The sequence below is a fragment of the Talpa occidentalis genome, unplaced genomic scaffold (genome assembly GCF_014898055.3).
Source record: "Talpa occidentalis isolate TD23 unplaced genomic scaffold, MPIMG_talOcc4v2.1, whole genome shotgun sequence".
Taxonomy (NCBI): Eukaryota; Metazoa; Chordata; class Mammalia; order Eulipotyphla; family Talpidae; genus Talpa; species Talpa occidentalis.
Window position 1 is genome coordinate 73,083,308 of NW_026555331.1, and position 27,708 is coordinate 73,111,015.

The window sequence follows — 27,708 nt, forward strand, 5'->3', positions numbered from 1 at the left end:
AGTATTGTCCCCTTGATCATAATGTAATGACCACTGGGGTCTCTTTTTATCTTTTTAAGTTTGAAATCTGTTTTATCTGATATGAGTATAGCTGTTCCTGCCTTCTTTTTTGGTCCATTTGCTTGTAGAATTGTTTTCCATCCTTTAACTTTGAGTCTATTTTTATCTTTTGCAGCTAAATGTGTTTCCTGGAGACAGCAAAAGGTTGGGTTTTGTTTCTTAATCCAGCCTGCAACTCTGTGTCTTTTTATTGAAGAGTTTAGTCCATTTACATTTAGAGTTAGTATTGATATGTTAGCATCTGTATTTGCCATTGTGTTTGTCTTTCCTTTGGTTTTATATATTTATTCTTTTAATAACTTTCTTTGGCCTTCTTTTGTTGTTATTCGTCCCTCTGAGGTTCTGGCTTTAGGACTCCTTGTAGTATTTTTTGGAGTGGGGGTTTAGTCGTAATAAAATTCCAGAGTTTCTGTTTGTCTGGGAAGGTCCTTATTCTTTCTTCAAAGAGGAAGGAGAGCTTTGCGGGATAGAGTATTCTTGGTTGGCATCTGTTTTCTTGGAGTCTGTTGACTATGTCCCTCCACTCTCTCCTTGCCCGTAGTGTTTCTTCAGAGAAGTCTGATGTCAGCCTGATTGCTTTTCCTTTGAATGTTATCTGTTTCTTCCCTCTTGTTAGTTTCATTATTTTTTCCTTGTCTTGGATTCTTGGGAGCTTTACTATTATGTGTCTTGCTGTATTTTTCCTTTCATCATGGAAGTTTGGTGTTCTTCTTGCTTCTTGTATATCAATTTTCAGCTCCTTCTTCGCATTTGGGAAGTTCTCTTTATTATATCCATGAATATTTTCTCTGTTCCTACATCTCTCTCCTCTCCTTCTGGGATTCCTATAACTCTTATATTTCCTTTCCTCATGGAGTCAGATAGTTCCCGAAGTCTTTCTTCGGTCTTTTTCCTTCGTACTTCTCCTTCCTTTTCTGTTTTAGTTCTTTTTATTTCTGTGTCTTCAAGAGTACTTATTCGTTCTTCCATTTCATCTATTCTGCTTTCATTGCTTTTCCCAGAGTTCTTCAGCGTCTCCATTAATTCTTTGATCTCCTGCATTTCTTTTACTTCCCTCTTTAGGGACTCAATTTCATTCTTCTGGTCATTAATTATTTTCCCCTTATCTTTGTTTTCCTTTATGACTTCTGTCAGTTTTTTAATCACAGCAATTTTAAATTCTCTATCTGGAAGGCTCAGAAGTTCTTCCAAGTTACTGTCGTTACAATCTGGTAGATGGTTTTCTTTTTGTGGTGTGCTATTTTGCTGAGGAGTTGCTGGGTTGCATGTGGTTTTTCTACTCCCTACTGCCTGTTTTCTAATTTGCCGTATTCCTTGTGACACTGTGTTGCTGGTACTGGCCGGCACCTTGGGCGACCTTCCCAGCTCACCACTGGCTCCTCTGGGGAACTTCTGCTGGGTTCACAAGTCTCCAGCAAAGAAAGATCCCTGCTGCAAAATGGTGATGCAGGAACGTGCTCCCCTGCACGCCCGGTCTGCCCCAGTGGTGGGTGCTGCTCCCCTCTGGGCTGGAACTGCAGGCTAGAAGCCGCCCAGCATGGGCAAGCCTCCCAGCTTACCTCTGTCTCCTCGCTGAGCCTTCTGCTGGGTTCACACAGTCTCCAGCAAGAAAGGTCCCTGCTGCAAAATGCCGGTGCGGGGACGCGCTCCCCTGCACGCCCGGTCTGCCCCAGTGGTGGGTGCTGCTCCCCTCTGGGCTGGAACTGCAGGCTAGAAGGCGCCCAGCATGGGCAAGCCTCCCAGCTTACCTCTGGCTCCTCGCTGAGCCTTCTGCTGGGTTCACACAGTCTCCAGCAAAGAAAGGTCCCTGCTGCAAAATGGGGATGCGGGAACGCGCTCCCCTGCACGCCCGGTCTGCCCCAGCAGTGGGTGCTGCTCCCCTCTGGGCTGGAACTGCAGGCTAGAAGGCGCCCGGCATGGGCAAGCCTCCCAGCTTACCTCTGGCTCCTCGGTGAGCCTTCTGCTGGGTTCACACAGTCTCCAACAAGAAAGGTCCCTGCTGCAAAATGCCGGTGCGGGGACGCGCTCCCCTGCACGCCGGTCTGCTATTTGGGTATTTAAAGAAAAATAAAAACTAAAAAAGATGGAAAGAATTTAGACAGATGTAATTTACCTTAAAAGTTTCCTCTTTTTTGCTGAATTTTCTAGAGTCCTGTGAAATTTTGTCTGTTTCTGGGGTGTACACAAAGTGGACTCTGTAGGGTTCACTCTTGGATTTATCAGTCTTTCCATAAACTGTCTTCTATCTGATCCAAAATCCATATGATATTTGTGAGAGGATTCTGAATCAGTGAAAAAGACATTCTTTGAGCCATCTTCTCTTTCACTATCTGAAGAATACTCCAAAATTTCTGTAGACCTTGTCTGAAAAAAAAGGAATGCAGTTAAATTTGGAGAGCTCTTTATTCAAGTTCACATTAACATGTGGATATTATTTATTGCCTGATAATTATAGTCACTGAAATAAGTTTATAAAGATAGTATCTGTAGTTAAAACTTAATTTTGACACAAAATCCAAAAGTAATCAAGCTGAACACCCAATAAAAAATGATTAAACCAACTATAACCCAGATATTATCTCAGAGTATCCAGTGCAAAACCCAGTACAAATGTTTCAATCTTCCTTCAGTAAATTAAAAGAAGTGTGCCATATATATATAATAAGTCTTCAATATTGAATAACACCAACTTGAATGATTGATGATAGCCACTATAACCTAACACCTATTGCCAAAAAAGTATTCTTATTAATTTTGAAATTTAATGGGAGATAAATAATATTCACTACATGTTATAAACCAAATATGAAGAAAATTATCTCACTTCATTTACCAAAGAAGACTCTAAGGATAAAGGATAGACTTGACTTCAGCACAAATTCCACATAATATTTTCTAGAGGCTAATTTGAAACTGCTAATATTAATAGGGGAATACTTAAGAATATAAATCACTTTATCTTTTTCCTAACATTTACTAAAATGTTTCTCCTGATCAAATTTCTTAAGTACTAAAAAAGAGTTTTTGTGTGAAAACTGTATTGCAAAACACAAATTATATCACCTATCTAATCCTGGTGAGGAAAATCAAAACATTTTTTTCTATGGTGTTTTCTGTCTTTGCCTAGACAAAGACAAAAATTTAAGTGTGATAGGCATTATATTTTCCCACTAATTGGTTTTGCAGGTTAGTCCCATGTTGTTCTCTTGTCAGCAACAATTTATCTTTCAACATTCTAATTTCTCAGTGTATTTGTAGCCCTTCTTAAATCAATACTTATGCTAAATTGTACATTTAGCTGAATGGATATCTGTAGCTGGCTAATTCATAGTGTAGACATAGGGTCCCTGATGAGGAGCCCTGTCTTTGATAGATTAACAGGGACTGTGTTCCTGGAACTACAGCAGGCACTTGGTTGAAGATAGAAGAGTAAACAAGTTGTAGGGTAAGGTAAAAAATCAGGCTTTTCTGCCCTCCCACCATCAGGATAGATGAGGGAACCCTGTGATCCTGAATGCATGACTGATGGCGGGCACCTGAAGTGGGTACACCTGCGCTAAGATTGTGCGTTTTAAGGGCGGCGTCAGGGAGACGCCAGTAGAAGCAGCAGAAACCAAAAGAGAAGCCGAAAGAGAAGAAGCCCGAAGCAGAAGCAGAGAACGCCAGAGAGCCCAGATAGAGTGAGGATTTGCTGGGGGCTGGGAGGACTGCCAGCCTCCTGGCCCCCCAGCACCCCTGCCTGCCATATGCTTGGTGAACCCCAATAAAAGACCTGCAAAAAACCACTGAGGACTCTGACTCCTCCTCCACCCAGTCTGCATGGGATCAGAAAACCTGCACTGTGTCCTGTTCCTGCCCTTACACAAGTATATGAGGTTTATGGCTTATGGGCACAGAAGTGTGTATACACTTTTTATGTGTATAGACTAGCAAAGAGTTTTCACTATTTGCTAATCTTCATATGATAAAAGTTTACCAAATTTAGCCTTTTCTCAGGATTTTATAATTAAATCCTTTTTAAGAACTTAATCCATTCCAACATCTCATAAAAAAAATTGCTTGGCAGTCAATTGTCACTATGCCCATTAAAAATTAAAAAAATGAAAAATCTTCTTAAATGAAGAACTTAGTTCTACTATCCTTTTCACAGGGTCCATTACATGTCTAAATAACTACAGGCAGCTGTTAACCAATTAATAAGCATTGGAATCACGTTTCCCTTTACGTAGCATCTGAATAAAATGCCACAAGATGGGCCAGAGTAGTTTATTTTGAAAATGCAGTTAGACATTAAAAACTTTAGCTCAGGGCCTCCCCTGGTGGCGCAGCGGTTGAGCGCTGGGCTGCAAGGCTGCCAGCAACCTCTGCAACGCCGGTTCATTCCCTGGCCGCCGGCAAGGGTCCCACAAAAACAAAAAACAAAAAACAAACAAAAAAAAACCCAACACTTTAGCACATTACATGAGAATTCCAAATTTAATTTCTTTTTTGTTGTTGTTGTTACGTGTTTTCTTTAATATCCTTTACTTAATATCCATTAATATTCTTTAATTTCACACAGAAATCCTAGAGGCCAGATTTCTCAGCCGCAGCTCTCTTGCCGTCTTGGACTGAATACTGTGGTGGGGGCTTTCCTATGCATTCCAAGTTTCTTCAGCAGCACCCCTGGCCTCTACCAACTGGATGACGGCAGTACCACTTCACCAGCCATGACCATCAAAAGTAACTCCAGATATTGCTAACTGTCCCCTGAGGGGCAAAACTACCTTCAGTTAAGAACCACTGTTGTGGGAAAATGTCAATAATCAACCATACTGCAGCCTGTGCTTGGCTACTCACATACAGAAGGGAAAGGGACACAGGTCTTTTGGAGGGTGGCGAGGTCAGTGGGAAATTGTTATAAAGCAATGTGGTAGTAGTACTGCAAGCAAAGTGTTACTCAGGCTCCATGGAGAACATAGGAAGATGAACAAAGCCATGTGGAGCACAGACAGAAGGGAAAAAGGAAAGCACTGAATCAGTATCTGCGATTTAATGCTGAATACTAAATATGAGTTACTTAAGCAAAGAGAAGTATATTCTGGCAACAAGGCACAGGAAAAACAGAATATGAGGTCAGAGTAAATAGCATACACAGAAAATCTTATAAGAGCATCAGAAGATAAGGCTGTAGAAGGACCTTACATGCAGGACATATGTTTTATTCTGAGGCTGGGGGGAGCCAGAAACAGACAGCACCCAGACCTGAGGCTGGGAAAGTAGATAGCTATCAGACTCTTCCATAATTAAACCAAGATAAAGAGAATATGAGAGGTAGTGGAGGTAGAGAGGGCGTTATAACTGAAAAAAATGGGGGAAAAGATATACAAAACTTGAGAATTCTCAGATGTTAGAAATGAAAGTGAAGATAGAGTCAAAGAATACCCCTTGCAACTGGTTTCAGCAATAAGTAAAGAGAGATACATTTATCAATAAAAGGAACTAGGAAAGTACATCTGGAGAGAGGTAGTCACTGACAACTAAATTTGTTTTTGATATATTAATATGATGGCTATGGAATAGTTGAGAAAAACTAATAGACAATAGCCTGATGGGTCTGGAGTTTTAAGAAATGAAGTGGGATGTAGATACAACTTCAGGAATCCTAAGAAAATGAAACAGTGTGTTGGGCAGTATCTGTGGAAATTATGCAAAATTAAGAAATAAATGTCCAATGGAAAACATTGGGAATATCATCAATATTTACACTGTATTCAGGTGACAAGAGAGAAAGGTTTCAGATTTGAGAAAAGACATTGTAAAGATACAAGAAATGCATGAGATCTTAGAAATAGCATGCTTTGAAGAAAAAAAAAATATTGACAAATGGTAAAGCAACTCTGGAAGGGAGTTTTGTGGTTTCTTACAAAGCTAAACATACTCTTACCATTCAATCCAGCCATCACATTCCTTGGTATTTTTCCAAAGTAGTTGCGCACATACATGCACTGGTGTATGTGCCTGGGATGAAGATGGGGAAGGGGGAATCAAAAATAGGTCAGAGGAGACTGCAGATTTATAAGATGAAGTTTACTTTTTTTACCTTTATATTGTAGGAGCAGATTAATGAGAAATAATGGTTGTAAAGTTTAGGAACAAGAAAGACTTGGTTTTGATCACAGTTCAGCTGTTTTTTGTGACTTGGACAAATTACTTCACTAATTCTCCTATTCCTCAGTCTAATCATCTAAAAATGGAAAAATTCAGGCCTCCCCGATGGCGAAGCGGTTGAGCGCTGGGTTGCAAAGCTGCCCGCAGCCTCTGCAGCGCCGGTTCTATCCCCAGCCCCCCAGGTGAGGGTCCCACATGGCATGCAGACCTCTCCTGCCACCCTCTGCTCCCCTCAAGAGTGTATTTCATCAGTCTGTTTGTTCTGCTCTCTGTTCTGGCTCTGGTGAATTCTGTCACCTTCCCGCGCTTCTGACTGTACCCAGTGCATGTATAAATAAATAAATAAATCTAAAAAAAAAGGATTTAAAAATAAACAAAAATGGAAAAATTCTAAAAATATTACAAGAGTTAAAGATAATTAGTAGGGGAAGGCTCCCGGAGGAGCCAGAGGTGAGCTGGGAAGTTCGCCCATGCCAGGCCCCTTGGCCAGCAGTCCCACCCCAGAGTGGGAGCAGGCACCCATGGCCAGGGCCTACCAGGCACGCTGGAGAGTGCATCTGTCTCCGAATCGCCATTTTAGAATAGGGACCTTTGTTCAGTAAAGTCTGCTTGAAACCTGCAGAAGGCTCCCAGAGGAGTCAGAGGTGAGCTAGGAAGTTCGCCCAAGCCAGGCCCCTTCTGACCAGCAGTCCGAGCCCAGAGGGAGAGCAGGCACCCACAGCTGGGGCAGATCCAGCATGCTGGAGAGTGTGCCTGTCTCCAAATAGCCATTTTAGAATAGGAACCTTTCTTCAATAAAGACTGTTTGAAACCGGCAGAAGGTTCCCGAGGAGCCAAAGGTGAGCTGGGAAGTTCAACCAGGCCAGGCCCCTTCAGGCCAGCAGTCCAAACCCAGAGGGAGAGCGGGCACCCAAGGCCAGGGCAGACCTGGCGCACAGGGGAGTGCGTACCTACACAGCCTTTTTAGAACAGTGACCTTTCTTCAATAAAGACTGCTTGAAACCTGCAGAAGGCTCCTGAAGGAGCCAGAGGTGAGCTGGGAAGTTCGCCCAAGCCAGATCCCTTCTGACCAGCAGTCCAAGCCCAGAGGGGGAGCAGGCCCCCACGGCAAGGGCAGATCCAACCTGCAGGAGAGTGTGCCTGTCTCCAAATCACCATTTTAGAATAGGGACCTTTCTTCAATAAAGAATGCTTAATCCAGCAGAAGGCTCCTGGAGGAGTAAGAGGTGAGCTGGGAAGTTCTCCCACGCCAGGTCCCTTCTGAACAGCAGTCCAAGCCCAGAGGGGGAGCGGGCAACCACAGCCAGGGCCAACCAGGAGCGCAGGAGTGTTCATCTGTCTCTGAATCACCATTTTAGAATAGGGAACTTTCTTCAATAAAGACTGCTTGAAATCGGCAGAAGGCTCCTGGAGGAGCCAGAGGTGAGCTGGGAAGTTTGCCCAGGCCAGGCCCCGTCTGGCCAGCAGTCCAAGCCCAGAGGGGGAGTGGGCACCCAGGGCCATGGCAGACCAGGAGCACGGAAGATTGTGACTGTATCTGAATCGCCATTTTAGAACAGGGACCTTTCCTCAATAAAGACTGCTTGAATCTGGCAGAAGGCTCCCCGTGGAGCCAGAGGGAGAAGGTTCCCTGCTCCGTCAGAGGTGAGCTGAAGGCCCCCACAAGTGCAGTCCCATCAGGCAGGAAGTCGGAGCCCAGAGGAGGATCCAGAGATTTGGAACCCAGAGTGCAATCCAGCTGCCCCACCTCCAGGGAAGTCTTTGGGACAACAAGACACACCTTTGTAACTAAACACAGGAGGAGAGATTCTGTGACAGTGACCATTAACATACTCAAAGTACCACTGCCTCACTAGACTTCTGGCATAACAGTTTTGACTCGTTTGGATTGCCAGTTTCTAAAACTCCTGAAAGAACACACCAAAAACATGCCAGCCAGTACCAGCAGCACAGTGTCCCAATCCATAAGGCAAATTAGACGACAGGCAGCAGGGAAAAGAAAAACTACAAGCAAAGTAGCAACGCCTCAGAAAAAAGACACACCAAAAAAAAAAAAAAAAAAAACAAAAAACCACCCACCAGCTTGCTACTACGGTGACATGGAAGAACTACTCAGCCGTCCAGAAAAAGAATTTAAAATTGCCGTGATGAAAAAACTGATGGAAGTCATTAAGGAAAACAACTCTCAGAAGAATGAAATTGAGTCCCTAAAGAGGGAAATGAAGGAAATGCAGGAGATCAAAGGATAAACAGAGGAGCTAAAGAATGCCGGGTAAATTAGTAATAACAGAATAGAGGAAATGGAAGAACGAATAGTTACTCGCGAAGACACAGAAATAAAAAGAACCAAAACAGAAAAGGAAAGAGAAGTAAGAATGAAAAAGACTGAAGAAAGTCTTCGGGAAATATCTGACTCCATGAGGAAAGGAAATAAAAGAGTTACAGGAATCCCAGAAGGAGAGGAGAGAGACCTAGGAACAGAGAAAATATTCAAGGAAATAACTGAAGAGAACTGCCCAAACAAGAAAAAGTAGCTGAAAATTGATATAAAAGAAGCAAGAAGAGGGCCTCCCCAGTGGTGCAGTGGTTGAGCGCTGGGTTGCGAAGCTGCCCGCAGCCTCTGCAGCACCGGTTCGATCCCTGGCTGGTCCCCGGCCACCAGAGGAGGGTCCCACATGGCGTGCAGACCTCTCCTGCCGCCCGCTGCTCCCCTCAGCAGTGTACTTCGGTCCTTCTGCCTGCTCTGCTCCCCGCTCTGACTCTGGTGAATTCTCTCACCCTCCTGAGCTTCTGACTCTACCCAGTGCTTGTATGTATATATGTATAAACAAACAAACAAACAAATAAATAAATAAATATTTAAAAATAAAAAGGCAAGAACACCACCAAACTTCCATGATGAAAGGAAAAATACAGCAAGACACATAATAGTAAAGCTCCCAAGAATCCAAGACAAGGAAAATATGATGAAGCTGACAAGAGAGAAGAAACAGATAACATACAAAGGAAAACCAATCAGACTGACATCAGACTTCTCCGAAGAAACACTATGGACAAGGAGAGAGTGGAGGGACATAGTCAACAGACTTCAAGACAACAGATGCCAACCAAGAATACTCTATCCTGCAAAGCTTTCCTTCCTCTATGAAGAAAGAATAAGGACCTTCCCAGACAAACAGAAACTCTGGAATTTCATTATAGCTAAACCCCCACTCCAAAAAATACTACAAGGAGTCCTAAAGACAGAACCTCAGAGGGACGAATAACAACGAAAGAAGGCCAAAAAAAAAAAAAGTTATTAAAAGAATAAATAAAACCAAAGGAAAGACAAACACAATGGCAAATAGAGATGTTAACATAGCAATATTAACTCTAAAGGTAAATGGACTAAACTCTTCAATAAAAAGACCCAGAGTCGCAGGCTGGATTAAGAAACAAAACCCAACCTTTTGCTGTCTCCAGGAAACACATTTAGCCTCAAAAGATAAAAATAGACTCAAAGTTAAAGGATGGAAAACAATCCTACAAGCAAATGCACCAAAAATGAAAGCAGGAACAGTTATACTTGTATCAGATAAAACAGATTTCAAACTCAAAAAGGTAAAAAGAGACCCCCAACGGCAACTACATTATGATCAAAGGGACAATACTTCAAGAAGAAATAACACTCATTAACATATACTCACCAAATGAAGGAGCACCAAAATATATCAGAAAACTATTGTCATCTCTGAAAACAGACATCAGAGAAAACACATACGTAGTAGGAGACTTCAACACACCACTATCAACAATGGATAGATCAATGAGACAAAAAATAAGTAAAGACACTAAAGCTCTAAATAAGGATCTAGAGTGCTTGGGGCTTAACAGACATCTATAGAACACTAGGCCCAAAAAAATCTGAGTATACATTTTTCTCAAGCGCACATGGATCATTCTCCAGGAACGATCACATACTGGGACCCAAGACAAACATCAACAGATACATCAAGATTGAAATCATAACAAGCATCTTTTCTGACCATGAAGGAATCAAACTAGAAATAAACCATAAAAAGAAGGCAAGGATCTCTCCTACCTCATGGAGATTGAAACCCACACTACTGGAAGAACACTGGACTAACGAGGAGATGAAAGAAGAAATTAAAAAATTCTTTGAATTGAATGACAAGGAGGACACCAATTTCCTAAATGTATGGGATGCAGCAGAAGCAGTAATAACAGGAAAATATATAGCAATAGAGGCTCACATCAAGAAACAAGAAAGAACTCAAAGAAACAACTTAATTTCAAAGCTCAAAGAACTAGAAAAAACAAAACAAAAAAAAAAAAACCCAAAGCCAGTAGAAGAAAAGAAATAACAAAAGCCAAAGCACAAATAAATGAAATCAAAAATTAAAAAAAAACAATCCAAAAGATCAATGAAACCAAGAGCTGGTTCTTCGAAAAAATCAATAACAAACAAACTCCTAGCCAGGCTCACAAAGGAAAAAAGGGAGACAAAACCCTAGCCAGGCTCACAAAGGAAAAAAGGGAGAAAGCACAAATACACAGGATCATAAATGAAAGAGGAGAAATCACAACGGACACAGCAGAAATCAAAAGAATAATCAGTAACTACTATGAACAGTTATATGCAAACAAGTTCAACAATCAAGAGGAGATGGACAAATTCCTACAACTCTAAAATCACCCAAAGCTAGATAAAGAAGAAATAGAACACCTAAACAGACCAATTACAAGCAGGGAAATTGAAATGGTAATCAAAAACCTCCCCCAAAACAAAAGCCCAGGACCTGATGGATTTACAAATGAAGTCTACCAAACGTTCAGAAACGAATTAGTGCCTATCCTTCACAAACTCTTCCAAAAAATTGAGAAGGAAGGGGTAATACCAAACCCGTTCTATGAAGCCAACATTACACTAATACAAAAACCGAACAAGGACAACACAAAAAAAGAAAATTATAGGCCAATCTCCCTAATGAACACTGATGCAAAAATCCTCAATAAAATTTTAGCTAACAGGATCCTACAGTGTATCCATAAGATAATTCACCATGACCAAGGAGGAGTTATTCCAGGGACACAAGGATGGTTCAACATCTGAAAATCAATCAACGCTATCCAACACATCAACAAAAAGAGCATAAAAACCATATGATAATATCAATAGATGCCGAGAAAGCTTTTGACAAAATGCAACACCCATTCATGATAAAAGCCCTTGAAATTCTTGGGATACAAGATACATACCTAAACATCATAAAGGCCATCTATGGCAAGCCAACAGCCAGTATCATTCTCAATGGTGAAAAGCTGAAAGCATTTCCATTAAGATCTGGAACAAGACAAGGATGTCCACTCTCACCACTGCTTTTCAATATAATAATGGAAGTCCCAGCCAGAGCAATAAGACAAGAGAAAGACATCCAAGGAATCCAAATAGGAAAAGAAGAAGTCAAACTATCACTATTTGCAGATGATATGATACTACACATAGAGAACCCCAAAAAATCCACAGAAAAACTAATTCAACTCATCAATCAGTTCAGTAAAGTGGCAGGATACAAAATCAACACGCAAAAGTCAGTAGCCTTCCTATACACAAACAATAAATCTGAAGAAGAAGAAATCAAAAAAACCATTCCTTTTATTATCGAAACAAAAAAAATCAAATACTTGGGAATAAATCTAACAAAAGAGGTAAAGGACCTATACAGAGAAAACTATAAAACACTGTTAAAAGAATAGAAGAAGACACAAAGAAATGGAAAGACATCCCCTGCTCATGGATTGGAAGAATAAACATTATTAAAATGGCCATCCTACCAAAAGCAATACACAGATTCAATTCTATTCCAATCAAAATTTCAATGTCATTCTTCAAAGAAATAGAACAATTATTGATGAAATTTCTATGGAATCACCTAAAACCCCAAATAGCCAAAGCTCTTCTGAAAAAAAAAAAAAAAAAAGAAGTGGGAATGTAGGCATCACACTCCCAGACTTCAAACTATACTACAAAGCCATAATCATCAAAACTGCATGGTATTGGAACAAGAACAGACACACAGACAATAGAATTGAATAGAAAATCCAGAAATAAACCCACAGATTTTGGTCGACTAATCTTTGACAAAGGAGCAAAAAATATGCATTGGAGCAAAGAAAGTTTGTTCAATAAATGGTGCTGGGAAAACTAGGTTGCTACATGCAAAAGAATGAAGCTTGACTACTACCTCACACCATGCACAAAAACCAACTCAAAATAGATTGAAGAACTAGACATAAGACCTGAAACCATAAAATACATAGAAGGAAATATAGGCCAAACACTACAAGATATGCACATCAAAGACATCTTTACAAACCCATCACCCAAAGCATTGATAGTGAAGGCAAAGATAAACAGCTGGGACTACATCAAATTAAAGAGCTTTTGCATAGCAAAAGAGACAATAACCAAAATAAAGAGAAACCCCAATGACTGGGAGAACATTTTTGCACACAACACTAATGACAAAGAACTGATCACAAAAATCTACAAAGAACTGATGAGACTCTACAAAAACAAAGAAAATAATCCAGTCAAAAACTGGGCAGAAGAGCTAAAAAGAAACTTCTCCAAAGAGGAAAGGCAAATGGCCAACAGGCATATGAAAAAATGTTCAACATCACTTGTAATCAGGGAAATGCAAATCAAATCTACAATGAGATACCATCTTACACCAGTGAGAATGGCACATGTTAAAAAAAAAACTAGCAACAACAAATGTTGGCGAGGGTGTGGAGAAAAAGGAACTCTCCTGTACTGCCTATGGGAGTGCAAACTGGTCCAATCACTATGGAGAGCTGTGTGGAAATTTCTGGACCTACTAAACATAGAGCTTCCATATGATCCAGGAATTCCACTCCTACGTATTTACCCAAAGGACACAGAAACATCAATTCCAAAGAACACCTGCACCTCTATGTTTATAGCAGCACAGTTTACAATAGCTAAGCTTTGGAAACAGCCCAAATGCCCAAAAATAGATGACTGGATCAAGAAGATGTGGTACATATACACCATGGAATATTATTCAGCATTCAAAAAAGATAAACACATTCAATTTGCAGCAACATGGATGGCGCTGGAAGGGATCATGCTCATCGAAATAAGCCAGAAAGAAAAAGAGAAATACCGGACGGTCTCACTCATAGCAGGAATCTAAAAAACTTAAATAAGGGACCAGGAAAAAGAATAACTATAAGAAGGAAAATATCAAAATCAACAAACATCTATGAACTAGAGACACTCTATGGGGGTGGGGGGTGGGGAAAGGAGAGCTTGGGGTCAAAATAAGGGGGTTGTAATTTTATGGGGAACATGAAAATAAAATTTAAATAACAAAAATAAAGATAATTAGTATGTATTATAAAATATTTCAAATGCATGGAAAAGTATAAAAGATTTTAAAATGTACCCATCATCTTCATCATATCTTAACAGAATGCATATTATCCATTGCTATTTTTCTTCATGCACTTAAAATTTCCTCTCTCTAACTGTCCTGTTTTTTTCATTACTAGAGGTAACCTCTTCTGAATTTGATATTTCATATACACATAGTTTTCATTATTTTCATGTACACATACATAAAAATTATACCATATTATTTTGTAAACTTTTTTTTTTAAATAGAGGCATGTTTTTATTTATTTATTTATTTGTTTGTTTATACAAGCACTGAGTACAGTCATAAGCGCGGGAGGGTGAGAGAATTCACCAGAGCCAGAGCAGGGAGCAGAGCAGGCAGAAGGACCGAAGTACACTGCTGAGGGGAGCAGCGAGCCGCAGGAGAGGTCTGCGCGCCATGTGGGACCCTCCTCTGGTGGCCGGGGAGCAGCCGGGGATCGGACCGGCGCTGCAGAGGCCGCGGGCAGCTTCGCAACCCAGCGCTCAACCGCTGCGCCACCGGGGAGGCCCTATTTTGTAAACTTTTAAGCTTCACATAAAAACATGAAATGGTGGATGTCCTCTGGGCACAGCTGTGGAGAACCTACTTTTTTCATTAATATTGTATATTTAAACATGTGTCCAATGCAAAAATGGTGTCCAATGCAAAAAAAAAACAATTTTAAATTTTCTAGTAGCTGCATTAAGAAAAATAATAACAATAAACCAGTAGATTTCATTGCAATAATGCATTTTATTTAACTGGGTATATCCAAATACATTTCCTTCTGAGTTCTCATCAGAATCACATCTCAGCTTTTGTTATACACCTCAAAACTCTTATACTCTCTACCCATAAAACAGTTCCAAAGTTACTTCTACATTCAAGGTATTATACAGTACCCCAGTTCTCAGCACCAATTCTGTTTTGGTCAGCTTGGGCTGCCATACAAAATGCCATATACTGGGTGGCTTAAACAGTAAGTTTACTTCTATGGAGGGTAAACAGTCTAACATCAAGGTCTGCCAATTTGGTTCCCAGTAAGTACTGTCTTCGGAATTGCAAATGGCTACTTTCTTACTATGTCCTCACAAGTAAATGGAGGTGAGTCTTAACTTAAGGGCACTAAGCCCATCATGAAGTAACTAACCTTATAACACAATCACCTTCCATAAGGCCTATCTCTCAATACTATCCTATTGAGGGTTAGGGACTCAATATAAGAACTTTGGGATGACACAATTTAGTTCATAGCATTTTTCTTACACTTTTCAAATTTTTATCTGACAGGTTTGAAATGCTATTTCACTCCTACTTAAATCTGCATTCCCTTGATAATTATTATATTTAATTTATTTTATTATATATATTTTTTACATCATTTTTCATTTTTGCATAATGTATGCATTTTCATCTTGGTTTTATCCCCCATACAATTCATACCCTCCTTATTTTGACCTAATCCCTCCTCCGTTCCCTCCCCCCTGTAGTGTGTCTCTGGTTTATAGTTGCTTGTTCATTTGGATTTTTTCTTTATTATAATTAGTCATTTTCCAGGTCCCTTATTTAGGTCTTCTAAATTCCTGCTATAAGTGAGACCATCTGGTATTTTTCTTTTTCTTTCTGGCTTATTTCACTGAGCACAATCCCTTCCAGCTCCATCCACGTTGCTGCAAATGGCATGAGTTTATCTTTTTTGATTGCTGAGTAATATTCCATTGTGTATATATACCACATCTTCTTGATTCAGTCATCTTTTTTTGGGCATTTGGATTGTTTCCATAGCTTAGCTATCGTAAATGGTGCTGCTATGAACATAGGGGTGCAGGTGTCCTTTTGAATTAATGTTTCTGTGTCCTTTGGGTAAATACGTAGGAGTGGAATTCCTGGATCATATGGAAGCTCCATCTTTAGCAGGTTGAGGAATCTCCACACAGCTCTCCATAGTTTGTACTTCCACCAGCAGTGCAGGAGAGTTCCCTTTTCTCCACATCCTCGCCAACCTTTGTTGTAGCTAGTTTTTTAATTATGTGCCATTCTCACTGGTGTAAGATGGTATCTCATTATAGTTTTGATTTGCATTTCCCTGACTACAAGTGTTGTTGAACATTTTTTCATATGCCTCTTGGCCATTTGCATTTCCACTTTGGAGAAGTTCCTTTTTAACTCTCCTGCCCATGTTTTTTTAAAAAATTTATTTATTTTTTTTAAACAAGAGCTGGGGTAGGCCTCCCCTGGTGTTGCAGGTGGTTCTTGTATAAATAAATAAATAAATCTTTAAAAAAAAAAAACACAAAAGCTGGGGTACAGGCCAGAGGTGCGGGAGGGTGAGAGGATCCACCAGAGACAGAGCAAGGAGCAAAAGAGGGAGACGACAGAAATACACTGCTGAGGGGAGCAGCGGGCAAGACAGGAGAGGTCTGCCCTGTCATGTTGGAATCTCCCTGGCCAGCTGGATTTGAACCCTCACTGCAGAGGCTGCGAACACCTTCATAGCGCTGCGCTCAACCTGCTGTGCCACAGGGGAGGCCCCTGTTCTCCCCATTTTTTTGACTGGATTATTTACTTTGTTTTTCTTGAGTCTCTTCAACTCCTTGTAGATTGTTGTGATCAGTCCTTTATCATTAGTGTTGTGTGCAAAAATTTTCTCCCAGTAAATGGGGTATCTCTTTGTTTTGGTACTGTCTCTTCTCTTGTACTGAAGCCCGTTAATTTGATGGAGTCCCAGCTGTTTATCTTTGCCTTTGTTTCACTGCTTTGGGTGATGAGTCTGTAAAGATGTTGCTGAGGTGTATGTAATGTAGTGTTTTTCCTATATTTCCTGCTACATATTTTATGGTTTCAGGTCTTATGTCTAGTTTAATCCATTTTGAGTTGGTTTTTGTGAATGGCGTGAGGTAGTGGTCAAGCTTCATTCTTTTGCATGTAGAAACCCAGTTTTCCCAGCACCACTTATTGAACAAACTTTCTTTGCTCCATGGCATATTCTTTGCTCCCTTTTCAAAGATTAGTTGACTGTAAATCTGTGAGTTTATTTCTCGATTTTGTATTCCGTTCCATTAGTCGGTATGTCTATTCTTGTGCCAATACCATGCAGTTTTGATGATTATGACTTTGTAGTATGGTTTGAATTCTGGGCGTGTGATACCTCCATTCCCTTCTTTTTTTTTCAGGAAACTTTGGCTATTTCGGGGGTTTGGTGGCTTCATATGAATTTCATCAATATTTCTTCTATTTCATGGAAGAATGCCATTGAAATTTTTATTGGAATAGCATTAAATCTGTAAATTGCTTTTGGTAGGATGGCCATTTTGATTATGTTAATTCTTCCAATCCATGAGCAGGGGATGTCTTTCCATTTCTTTGTGTCTTCTTCTATTTCTTTTTTATAGTTTTCTTTGTATAGGTCCTTTACCTCTTTTGTTCAGTTTATTCCCAAGTATTTGATTTTTTTTTTGTTTCAATAATAAAATGGATGGGTTTCTTGATTACTTCTTTTCACACTGATTGTATATAGGAAGGGTACTGATTTTTCATGTTGATTTTGTATCCTGCCACTTTACTAAACTGATTGATTAGTTGAATTAGTTTTTCTGTGGAGTTTTTCGGGTTCTCTATGTATATTATCATATCATCTGCAAATAGTGATAGTTTGACTTCTTCCTTGCCTATTTGGATTCCTTGTATTTCTTTCTCTTGTCTTATTGCTCTGGCTAGGACTTCCAGTATTATATTGAAGAGCAGTGGTGAGAATGGTCATCCTTGTCTTGTTCCAGATCTTAACGGAAATGCATTCAGCTTTTCACCATTGAGAATGATATTGTCTATGGCTGGTCATATATGGCCTTTATAATGTTCAGGTATGTTCCTTGTATCCCAAGAATTTCAAGGACCTTTATCATAAATGGGTGCTGTACTTTGTCAAAAGCTTTCTAAGCATCTACTGATACTATCATACGATTTTTGTATTTCTTTTTGTTGATGTGTTGGATTTCATTGATTGATTTTCAGGTGTTGAACCATCCTTGTGTCCCTGGAATAAATCCTACTTGGTCGTGGTGAATTATCTTATGGATACATTGTTGGATTTTGTTAGCTAAAATTTTATTGAGGATTTTTGCATCAGTGTTCATTAGAGAGATTTGCCTGTAGTTTTCTTTTTTGGTGTTGTCCTTGTTCGGTTTTGGTATTAGTATAATGTTGGCTTCATAGAACGTGTTTGGTATTACCCATTCCTTCTCAATTTTTTGCAAAGAGTTTATGAAGGATAGGCACTAATGCATTTCTGAATGTTTGGTAGAATTCATTTGTAAATCCATCTGGTCCTGGGCTTTTGTTTTGGGGGAGGGTTTTGATTACCATTTCAATTTCACTGCTTGTAATTGGTCTGTTTAGGTGTTCTATTTTTTCTCTAACTTTGGGTGATTGTAGAGTTGTAGGAATTTGTCCATCTCTTCTAGATTGTTGAGCTTGTTTGCATGTAACTGTTCATAGTAGTTTCTGATTTTTCTTTTGATTTCTGCTGTGTCTGTTGTGATTTTTCCTCTTTCACTTGTGATCCTATTTATTTGTGCTTTCTCCCGTTTTTCCTTTGTGAGCCTGGCTAGGCGTTTGTCTATTTTATTTACTTTTTTGAAGAACCAACTTTTGGTTTCATTGATCTTTTGGATTTATTTTTAATTTCGATTTCATTTATTTCTGCTTTGAGTTTTATTATTTCTTCTCTTCTACTGGTTTTAAGGTTTTTTTTGTTGTTCTTTTTCTAGTACTTTGGGATGTGAGATTAGACTGTTTCTTTGAGTTCTTTCTTGATTCTTCATATCAGCCTGTATTGCCATATATTTTCCCCTTATTACTGCTTTTGCTGCATCCCATACATTTAGGATATTGGTGTCCTTTTTGTGATTCAACTCAAAGTATTATTTTTTGGCTAATTTGGTTTTTTTTTTAATTTTTAAAAATTTTTATTTATTTATGCATACAAGAGCTGGGTACAGGACCGAGATGAGGGAGGGTGAGAGTTTTACCCGAGACAGAGTGGAGAGCAGAACAGGCAGATTGACTGAAATACACTGCTGAAGGGAGCAGCGGGCGACACATGAGAGGTCTGCTTTGCTATGTGGATTGTTCCCTGGCCAGCTGGGGATCGAACTCGTGCTGCAGAGGCTGCAGATTGCTTCAGTGTGATACTTAACACCTTGCACCACGAGGAAGGTTCCTCAAAGTATTTTTTAATTTCTTCCTTGATCTCATTAATCCAGTGGTTGTCCAGCAGTGTGAGTTTCAATCTCCATGAGGTAGAAGGGTTCCCTGCCTTCTTATTATGGCTTATTTCTAGTTTGATGCCTTCATGGTCAGAGAAGATGGTTGGTATGATTTCAATCTGGGTGTATCTGTTGATGTTTGTTTTGTTTCTCAGTATGCGATCGATCCTGGAGAATGATCCATATGTGCTTAAGAAAAACATGTACTCAGATTTTTTTTTTTTGGATTTAGTGTTCTATAGATGTCAATGCCCATGAGCTCTAGATTCTTATTAGAGTTTTAGTGTCCTTACTTATTTTTTTGTCTCATTTATCTATCCACTGTTGAGAGTGGTGTGTTGAATTCTCCTACTATGTATATGTATTCTCTGATGTCTGTTTTCAGAGATGATAATAGTTGTCTGACATATTTTGGTGCTCCTTTATTTGGTGAGTATATGTTAATCAGTGTTATTTCTTCTTAATGTATTGTCCCCTTGATCATAACGTAGTGACCATCTGGGTCGCTTTTTACCTTTTTGAGTTTAAAATCTCTTTTATCTGATATAAGTATAGCTGTTCCTGACTTCTTTTTTGGTCCATTTCTTGTAGGATTGTTTTCCATCCTTTTACTTTCAGTCTATTTTTGTCTTTTGTAGTTAAATGTGTTTCCTGGAGACAGCAAAAGGTTGGGTTTTGTTTCTGAATGCATCCTGCGACTCTGTGTCTTTTTTTTCTTTTTAAAGATTTTCTTATTTATTTATTTTATTTTATTTTATTTTATTTTATTTTATTTTATTTATACAAGCACTGGGTACAGTCAGAAGTGCAGGAGGGTGAGAGAATTCTCCAGAGTCAGAACGGGGAGCAGAGCAGGCAGAAGCACACTGGTGAGTGGAGCAGCGGGCGGCAGGAGAGGTATGCGTGCCATGTGGACCCTCCTCTGGTGGCCGGGGAGAAGCCGGGGATCGAACCGGCACTGCAGAGGCTGCGGGCAGCTTCGCAAACCAGCGCTCAACTGCTGCACCACCGGGGAGGCCTGACTCTGTGTCTTTTTATTGAAGAGTTTAGTCCGTTTACATTTAGAGTTAATATTGATATGTTAGCATCTGTATTTGCCATTTTGTTTGTCTTTTCTCTGGTTTTATTTTTTTAATTAATGTTTTATCTTATTTTGTTTTGTTTTTCTTTTTAAAGATTTATTTCATTTATACAAGAGCCAGGGTCAGGCCAGATGCACAGGAGGGTGAGAGAATTCATCAGAGCCAGAGGGGAGAGCAGAGCAGGCAGACTGACGAAATACACTGCTGAGGGGAGCAGCTGGTGAGATAGGAGAGGTCTGCTCGCCATGTGTATTGCTCCGAGGACGGTGGAGATCGAACCAGCACTGTAGAAGTGCAGACAGGTTCACAGCACTGAGCTCAACTGCCTGTGCTACGAGGGAGGCCCTGTTTTGTTTCGTTCTTATTCATCCCTCTGTTGGTTCTGGCTTTAGGACCCCTTGTAGTATTTTTTTGTAGTGGGGGTTTAGTCGTAATGAAATTTCAAAGTTTCTATTTGTCTGGGAAGGTCCTTATTCTTATTTCATAGAGGAAGGAAAGCTTCGTGGGATAGAGTATTCTCAGTTGACATTTGTTGTCTTGGAGTCTGTTGACTATGTCCCTCCACTCTCTCCTTGCCTGTAGTTTTTCTTTGGAGAAAAACTACAGGCAGCCTGATTGGTTTTCCTTTGTATGTTATCTGTTTCTTCCCTTTTGTCCGCTTCATTATTTTTTCCTTGTCTTGGATTCTTGGGAGCTTTACTGTTCTGTCTTGCTGTATTTTTCCTTTTATCATGGAAGTTTGGTGTTCTTCTTGCTTCTTGTATGTCTCTTTTCAGCTCCTTCTTCATGTTTGGGAAGTTCTCTTCAATTATTTCCTTGAATATTTTCTCCGTTCCTATGTCTCTCTCCTCTCCTTCTGGGATTCCTATAACTCTTATATTTCCTTTCCTCATGGAGTCAGATAGTTCCCGATGTCTTTCTTCATTCTTTTTCATTCGTACTTCTCTTTCCTTTTCTGTTTTGGTTCTTTTTATTTCTGTGTCTTTGCAAGTACTTATTCGTTCTTGCATTTCATTTATTCTGCTTTCACTTCTTTTCCCAGAGTTCTTTAGCTCCTCCATTAATCCTTTGATCTCCTGCATTTCTTTCACTTCCCTCTTTAGGGATTCAATTTCATTCTTCTGATAGTTGATTATTTTTCCCTTATCATTGCTTTCCTTTATGACTTCTTTCAGTTATTTAATCATGGCAATTTTAAATTCTCTATCTGGAAGGCTCAGAAGTTTTTTCAAGTCACTGTTGTTGCATTCTGGTGGGTGATTTTTTTTTTTTTTTTTTTTTTTGTGGTGTGACATTTCCTTGACGACTTGCTTGGTTGCTTGTAGTTTTTCTTCTCCCTGCTGCTTGTTTTCTAATATGTCCTATGCGTTGGGACACTTTATCACTGGTACTGGCCGGCATTTTTTTGGTGTGCTCTTTCTGGGATGTTGGAAACTGGTGGCCCAATCAAGTCAAAAACTGTTATACCAGAAATCCAGTAGGGCAGTGGTACTATGAATATGTTAATGGTCATTGTCATAGAAAATCTACTTCTTCTGTATTTGATTAATTCCAGAGGTGGGTCTTATGGTCCCATAGACTGCTCTGGTGGTGGCTGGATCACCCACTGGGCTCCAAATCCCTGGATCTCCCTCTGAGCTCCAACTGGCGCCCAGATGGGGCCTGCCTTGTGGGGGCTTTTCAGCTCACCTCTGGCTTTGGGGGCAGTCCTTTCCCAGCTCCTCGCAGTCTAGGTGGGTTCATGACACAAAGATACCTGTTCTAAAATGGAGAGTCAGGAGGGCACTTCCCTGTGCCTGTGGTCTACCCTGGCAGTGGCTGGATTCCCCTCTGGGCTCTGACTGGCAGCTAGATGGGGCCTGGCTTCTGAGGGCTTTCCAGCTTCTGGCTGTGGGGGTCGCCCATTCCCGGCTCCACCGAGTCTAGGTGGGTTCCGGAAGCAAAGATCCCTGGTCTAAAATGGTGAGTCAGGAAAGAACTTCACTGTATCCAAGGTCTGCCGTGATGGTGGCTAGATCCCCTTCTGGGCTCAGACTGGTGGCCAGATGGGGCCTGGCTTGTGAGGACTTTCCAGCTCCCTCTGACTGTGGGGGTAGCGCTTTCGCAACTCCAAGCAGTCTAGGTGAGTTGCGGAAGCAAAGATCCCTGGTCTAAAAAATCAATTATTATTATTACTCATGGGTTAAACATCTTTGCATTTGTTTACTGGTTCTTCATACTTATGCAATGAACTGCTGTTCATATATATTATTCATATTTCCACTATTAAAGACATTTCTTTTTTTTTTTAAATAAGGACTAGCCTTTTTTTAAAGATTTATTTATTTATACAAGAGCTGGGGTACAGGCCAGAAGTGCAGGAGGGTCAAAGGATTCACCAGAGACAGAACTGGGAGTAGAGCAGGCAGATGGACCGAAAGCACAGCTGAGGGGAGCAGTGGGCGAGACAGGAGAGGTCTGCCACACCATGTGGGTATCTCCCTAGCTGGCCGGGAATCAAACCCATGCTGCAGAGGCTGTGGACAGCTTCACAGTGCTGTGCTCAACCCGTTGTGCCACCAGGGAGGCCCAACATTTCTTAATTGTCTCAAATTTATGTATTTTGCCTAGATAGAGCGGTCATTAGAAAATTGCTATTACAGGGCCTCCCCTGGTGGCGCAGCGGTTGAGCACTGGGCTGCGAAACTGCCTGCAGTCTCTGCAGTGCTGGTTTGATCCCAGGCTGCTGGCGAGGGTCCCACATGGCGCTCAGACCTCTCCTACCATGCCCACTTCTCCCCTCAGCAGTGTATTTCATCGTTCTGCCTGTTCTGTTCCCCACTCTGGCTGTGGTGAATTCTCTCACCCTCCCGTGCTTCTGACTGTACCCAGTGCTTATATAAATAAATAAATAAATCTTTAAAGAAAAAAAAAAAGAAAATGCTATTACAATATAAGAGTAACAGAAGAAGAACCAGTACATAAAATTTATATCCTTTTCAGAACTTAAAGGAATTTTAGCCAAGTTTTTGTTTTTTAACAATTACTATTACTCGTGGTAGGCTGCCAAATGATACTCATTAAAAATTTTTATTCTTTACCAAACTGTCTTTTACAAGAAATGGATAATTTAAGGGTGGATTCCAAGTATCAAAGATTTAAATTTTTTTTTCAATGAAAGCACATATTCCAATATTTTTTTCTGCTTCCTTTGCAAAACTAACCAAATAGCAAATTCCTAAAACTTTCATGTAAGTTTACTTCCTTCAGATATACAACCCAACTATAAAAATAACACAGAAGAGTAAATTAGGATCTTTTATAGGAAAAAACTTACCGTAATGTTCATTTTCACAAAGAGTAACTATATAATAGCTATGATCATAATCTGTTAATGTTTAAATTTAATAAAATTATTAATATTGTGATTCTCTTTCTTTTATGATCTAAAGAACTTCAGGACTAGGAGTCTTCTGAATGAGTGATTAAACATCACAAACAAGTTTAATATATGCATATAGAGGAATTCATGTGAAATCAGTCACAAAAAGTAAAGACAACATTCTAACCAGTCTATGGCTATAGTCACCTGCAACTTACCAAAACAATAAAGTGCACAAAATTGACTCAGTTTCCAAAAGTTAGCAACACCACTATAGTAGACATCTGTCATAATTTATTTCTGGCTCCTTATTTCAAAGAACCAACTGCCTACTCTTTGAGGAGATAGCCTTCAATCTCCAAGAAGTCACAGGGGTGGCCTCTCATGTCTATGCAGTCATGTGCTTACTATGATTGGATTTAGGTAAGCAAGCAACAAAAACATATCAGATTCTTTTTCTCCAAATTGTGAACTGAAAGATAAGAGACTAGGAAGCTAAGACACACTAATGGCAAATCTCAAATGACAGTTCCATGAGCTTCTACAGAGGGGCTCTGCAGAGCTGCCTGAGGCCTAATTCACACTTCAGTTTTTTCTTAGATCCCTCAGAATACACTAGCTTGATAACAATAAATTTCCTTTTGCCCTTAACTAGATTTCTATTTTCTTACTTAGAAATACGAGACAACTATCTGCTAAATATCCCCAAATAGAGAAAATGTTCCCTTAAACAAATATTTATTCAGAACACACTGTGCTGAAGGTGTACAACAGAAAATGAGGCACAGTTCCATAAAGAGGTTGAAATCAAAGATTAGAAATACTGTAAGCATGGCTCACATTAAATGTTCTAAATGATCAAAGAATGGAGCCCTTATTTCTGGCTGATTTGAAACCAGCAGACATACTGGAAGAGATAAAACCTGTAATGGATCTTAAAAGACTGGGAAAAAATAAAAACACATAGGACAGTAGCGCACAATGTCTATTCATGGTATAAACCAAGTCCAGACAAATGAACGTTTAGAGTTCACTTTGGGCAAGAGACAATAAGAGTAATAGCCTATAGGGGTGTGTGTGTGCATGTGTGTGTTTGTGTGTGTGTGTAAAGAAAACACATTCTTTCTTGCATAAAAATCACAACAAATCTATCATTAGTGGGGACTGTGCTCTAAATTTATTTCTTGAAATAATGAATTTGGGCAAATTCACCCATATCCTTTTAATGTGGCTTCACAGTATGCGGTTTGTATTAGTACTGAATGATTCAGGTCAGTGGTAAAGTCTGTACATTCAGATATGCTTCCATTTCCAAACCAACTGATGAAATTCTCTAGTACTTACAGCATTTTAAGTACTGACGTTAATTCGGTATAGTGGTGTTGATTCATTTCCACCCTACTACTTTAATAATTATTATTCTAAAACTGGTCACTAAATAGTAGTAATTAAAGTATTTCAGCGATCAGGTCAGTTGGTTCAAGTGATGTACCAGGAAAGACCAAATTTCCTAACAATCAGGATAGTGATGCTACTAACTGAAATAAAGAATACATCCAGGAGCACTGAAAGGGGAACAAGATACTGAGGGAAACACAGGGAGTTTCAAATTACCACAGGACTAGCAGTAAGCTGGAATTGCTGGTTGGCAAAGAGGTTATTAGAGAAGATACAAAAGAATATGTCAACCTGTAGGCTACCCTTCTAGTGAACACGGGATAAAATGGCTGCAGCACTTGACCCCCTGGACTCCTTGATTATTAAGATTCATTTATGTAACTTCAGCTTCATCATAGCAAAGTCTCACAAGTTGGGTGACAGGAATCACAGTGATTCCATGATTTCCATTACTTTCAGGGATTCTTTATTTTGATATTCCATAATATCACACAGCGAAAATGATAAGAATAAGACCTCACTGTTTCTCTTGCTCAAAACCTGCTAGTTATTTGGAAATGTATATAACATTTGGGTTATGGGAAAACAAAGATAAAATGAGAAGTACATACATATACTCATGTGAGCTTATTAGGGAAAATAATAAAAAAACCTACAATTTTTCTAAATAGGTGGCTATTCAATAATATCACTCTTTTTCTTTAAAAAATAAATGTTAAATACCTATCATAATAATTGAACTTAAAAATTAAGTTAGCATAATGTTCCATGCAATTCATCTGATACTCTTTAAGCTAATGTTACTTCCTATAATATTACCTGAAGTATCTTCAGGTAATGTTCAGGAAAGATTCCTGTAAGTGATCTACCTAAATAATAAAAGATCTACCACTGAACTTTAGTGTCCCAACTCCTGTAAGTCAAATTTTAATTCTGTAAATGTAATGGAAAATGTTATGGGGACCTCACCCTGGTTTGGAGGTCAAACACTACAGTCATCTTCACACAAGCTCCATTCTATATGCAGGAATTTGCTTCCTGAAGGTAAAATCAGCCTTTTATGATAAAAATGATTTAACAACAAGTACCAGGCTTTTGTAGCTCTACATGCATTCTTTAAAATAGAAGAGATTACATCTTGTCATTGTCTTCCTTTTAGCATCAGTGTATCAGACAAGGATAATTTAAAACTAGAACCCCTCCAATCAAAAATAACTAGAATCTTAATGTCAATGACTCACTGTTTCTAGCTATATAAACTAAAAACAATCTTCTGTTTACTGAAACAGCTCTCAGAGTAAAATCTTTGGGCTGCTTCCCAGGTTCAAATCCTCATTTTGGTTATCTAATAAACTCTTCATCTAACTACCACTGACATTTTCTTTTTAGTTAAACATCTAAATCCACTTACTCAATCTTTGTAAGGGTCTCTTAAATAAAACTATGAATACTAACAAAGCCAGAAAGAAGTTATCGAGTGTCATTGTAAGATTATGCAGTGCATCTGTGGTCAAGCTACTGCAATGACAAATTAAAACAAATTAGCCAGGTTAAAGACTACTCTCTAATGTTCAGAAATTAATGCTTTTAATATTAAAATTTATAGAAAGGTCACACCAAGAGCAACATTGGAATATCATAATAAATGATCACCTCTTTATTTTTGAATGGCACCACTGTAGTTAATAACCAGCTGGTAAAATGAAGAAACGGAATATATTAACTAAAGTAAAATCATTCCCTGAAATAACTAATTAGAAAACAGATCACTTGACTCAAAGTTCATTCAAAAACTAAAGTCCCAAGCCCTTGGCATTAGTCCAGAGAGGAGGTATCCAATAAGGTGGGGGCTGTTCAGTCAGGACTTCTTGTGTACCTGCTGCAATGGGGTTGGGGGCAGGTACTGGTTGCACACTGACTCACAGGCCCAACAGCAGGCTAGTTTCTGGTCTCTAAGGCTTCCCACACAATTATTGACCAGGTCCAGACCTGCCTTTGTAGGATCTTATGAAGATCCTACACAGAGCTAGGCTATGCTAACTTTACCATTTCTAAGACAGTTTCAGCCTTCCCTTATTAGAATCACACCAAATGAGAATAGTCAGAGGCATTTTAATGAAAGAATATGAGAATTACAGGGCTCTTCCCACTCAAAACACTTAGTGCCTAACAACTACTAAGTGTTTTTAATAAGGTTGGGGCAACAATAAAAATGCCATGGTAGAAGATATGCCATTGCAACTGTGGCCAAGAATATTATCAAAACAAAGATATTTCTTAAAAATGAAGAAAGGGTACTGATGGCTAATAAACAACAAATTTGGTTAGGAAATGTCTTCATTTTCATGCCCAACTTTAAAATGGATTTCATTGATTTAAAAGATTACTGAGTGTATGATATATTCCAGGAATCGTTCTGAATATAATGGATTTAGTAAGAGTACATCAAAAATCTTGATCCATCTGATCTCTGAATTCTAGTGTAGTCATTACATAAATACACACATATACTCACACACTCACACACGCACACACACACACTCTCAGTCATTCACTCACATCTTAGTTAACATGCGCTCTTCTCTGGCAAGTTATCAAAAACTGTACTTGTTCTGTAAAAAGGGAAAGAAAAACCACCAAAAATGGAAAGAGTTTGTCAGACTTTAGCTGCTTACAGAATTTTATTTTCTATTAGGGTTAAAAATTAATAAAACTTCACAATTCTAGACAACAGAAAGACTTAAACTACTAATAGCAGGTATACTTTCACTGTTTATTTAGTGTGTTTTTTTGTGACTGAAACTCTACCCATGAAAATCAGAGCCAGTTAGTAAGAGGGAAAACAAAAGTTAGAAATTTTCTCACACATTCAAAAAACTTCTGAGGTAAACAGGTTTAGCAAGCTACTCCCATAGTTACACCTCTATAAATCACTTGGCTCACCTTCC

At 39.4% G+C, this 27,708-nt stretch overlaps 1 protein-coding gene across 3 annotated transcripts in view; it reads right to left on the minus strand.

Annotated features, from left to right (window-relative positions):
* SPIDR (scaffold protein involved in DNA repair) overlaps positions 1 to 27,708 on the minus strand; it is a 545,150-nt gene that overhangs the window by 361,116 nt on the left and 156,326 nt on the right. For all 3 annotated transcript variants that reach the window (XM_054692277.1, XM_054692279.1, XM_054692278.1), the window contains one exon: positions 2,174 to 2,424. In XM_054692277.1, the coding sequence (XP_054548252.1) occupies positions 2,174 to 2,424 (251 nt within the window). The remainder of the gene's footprint in view (positions 1 to 2,173; positions 2,425 to 27,708) is intronic.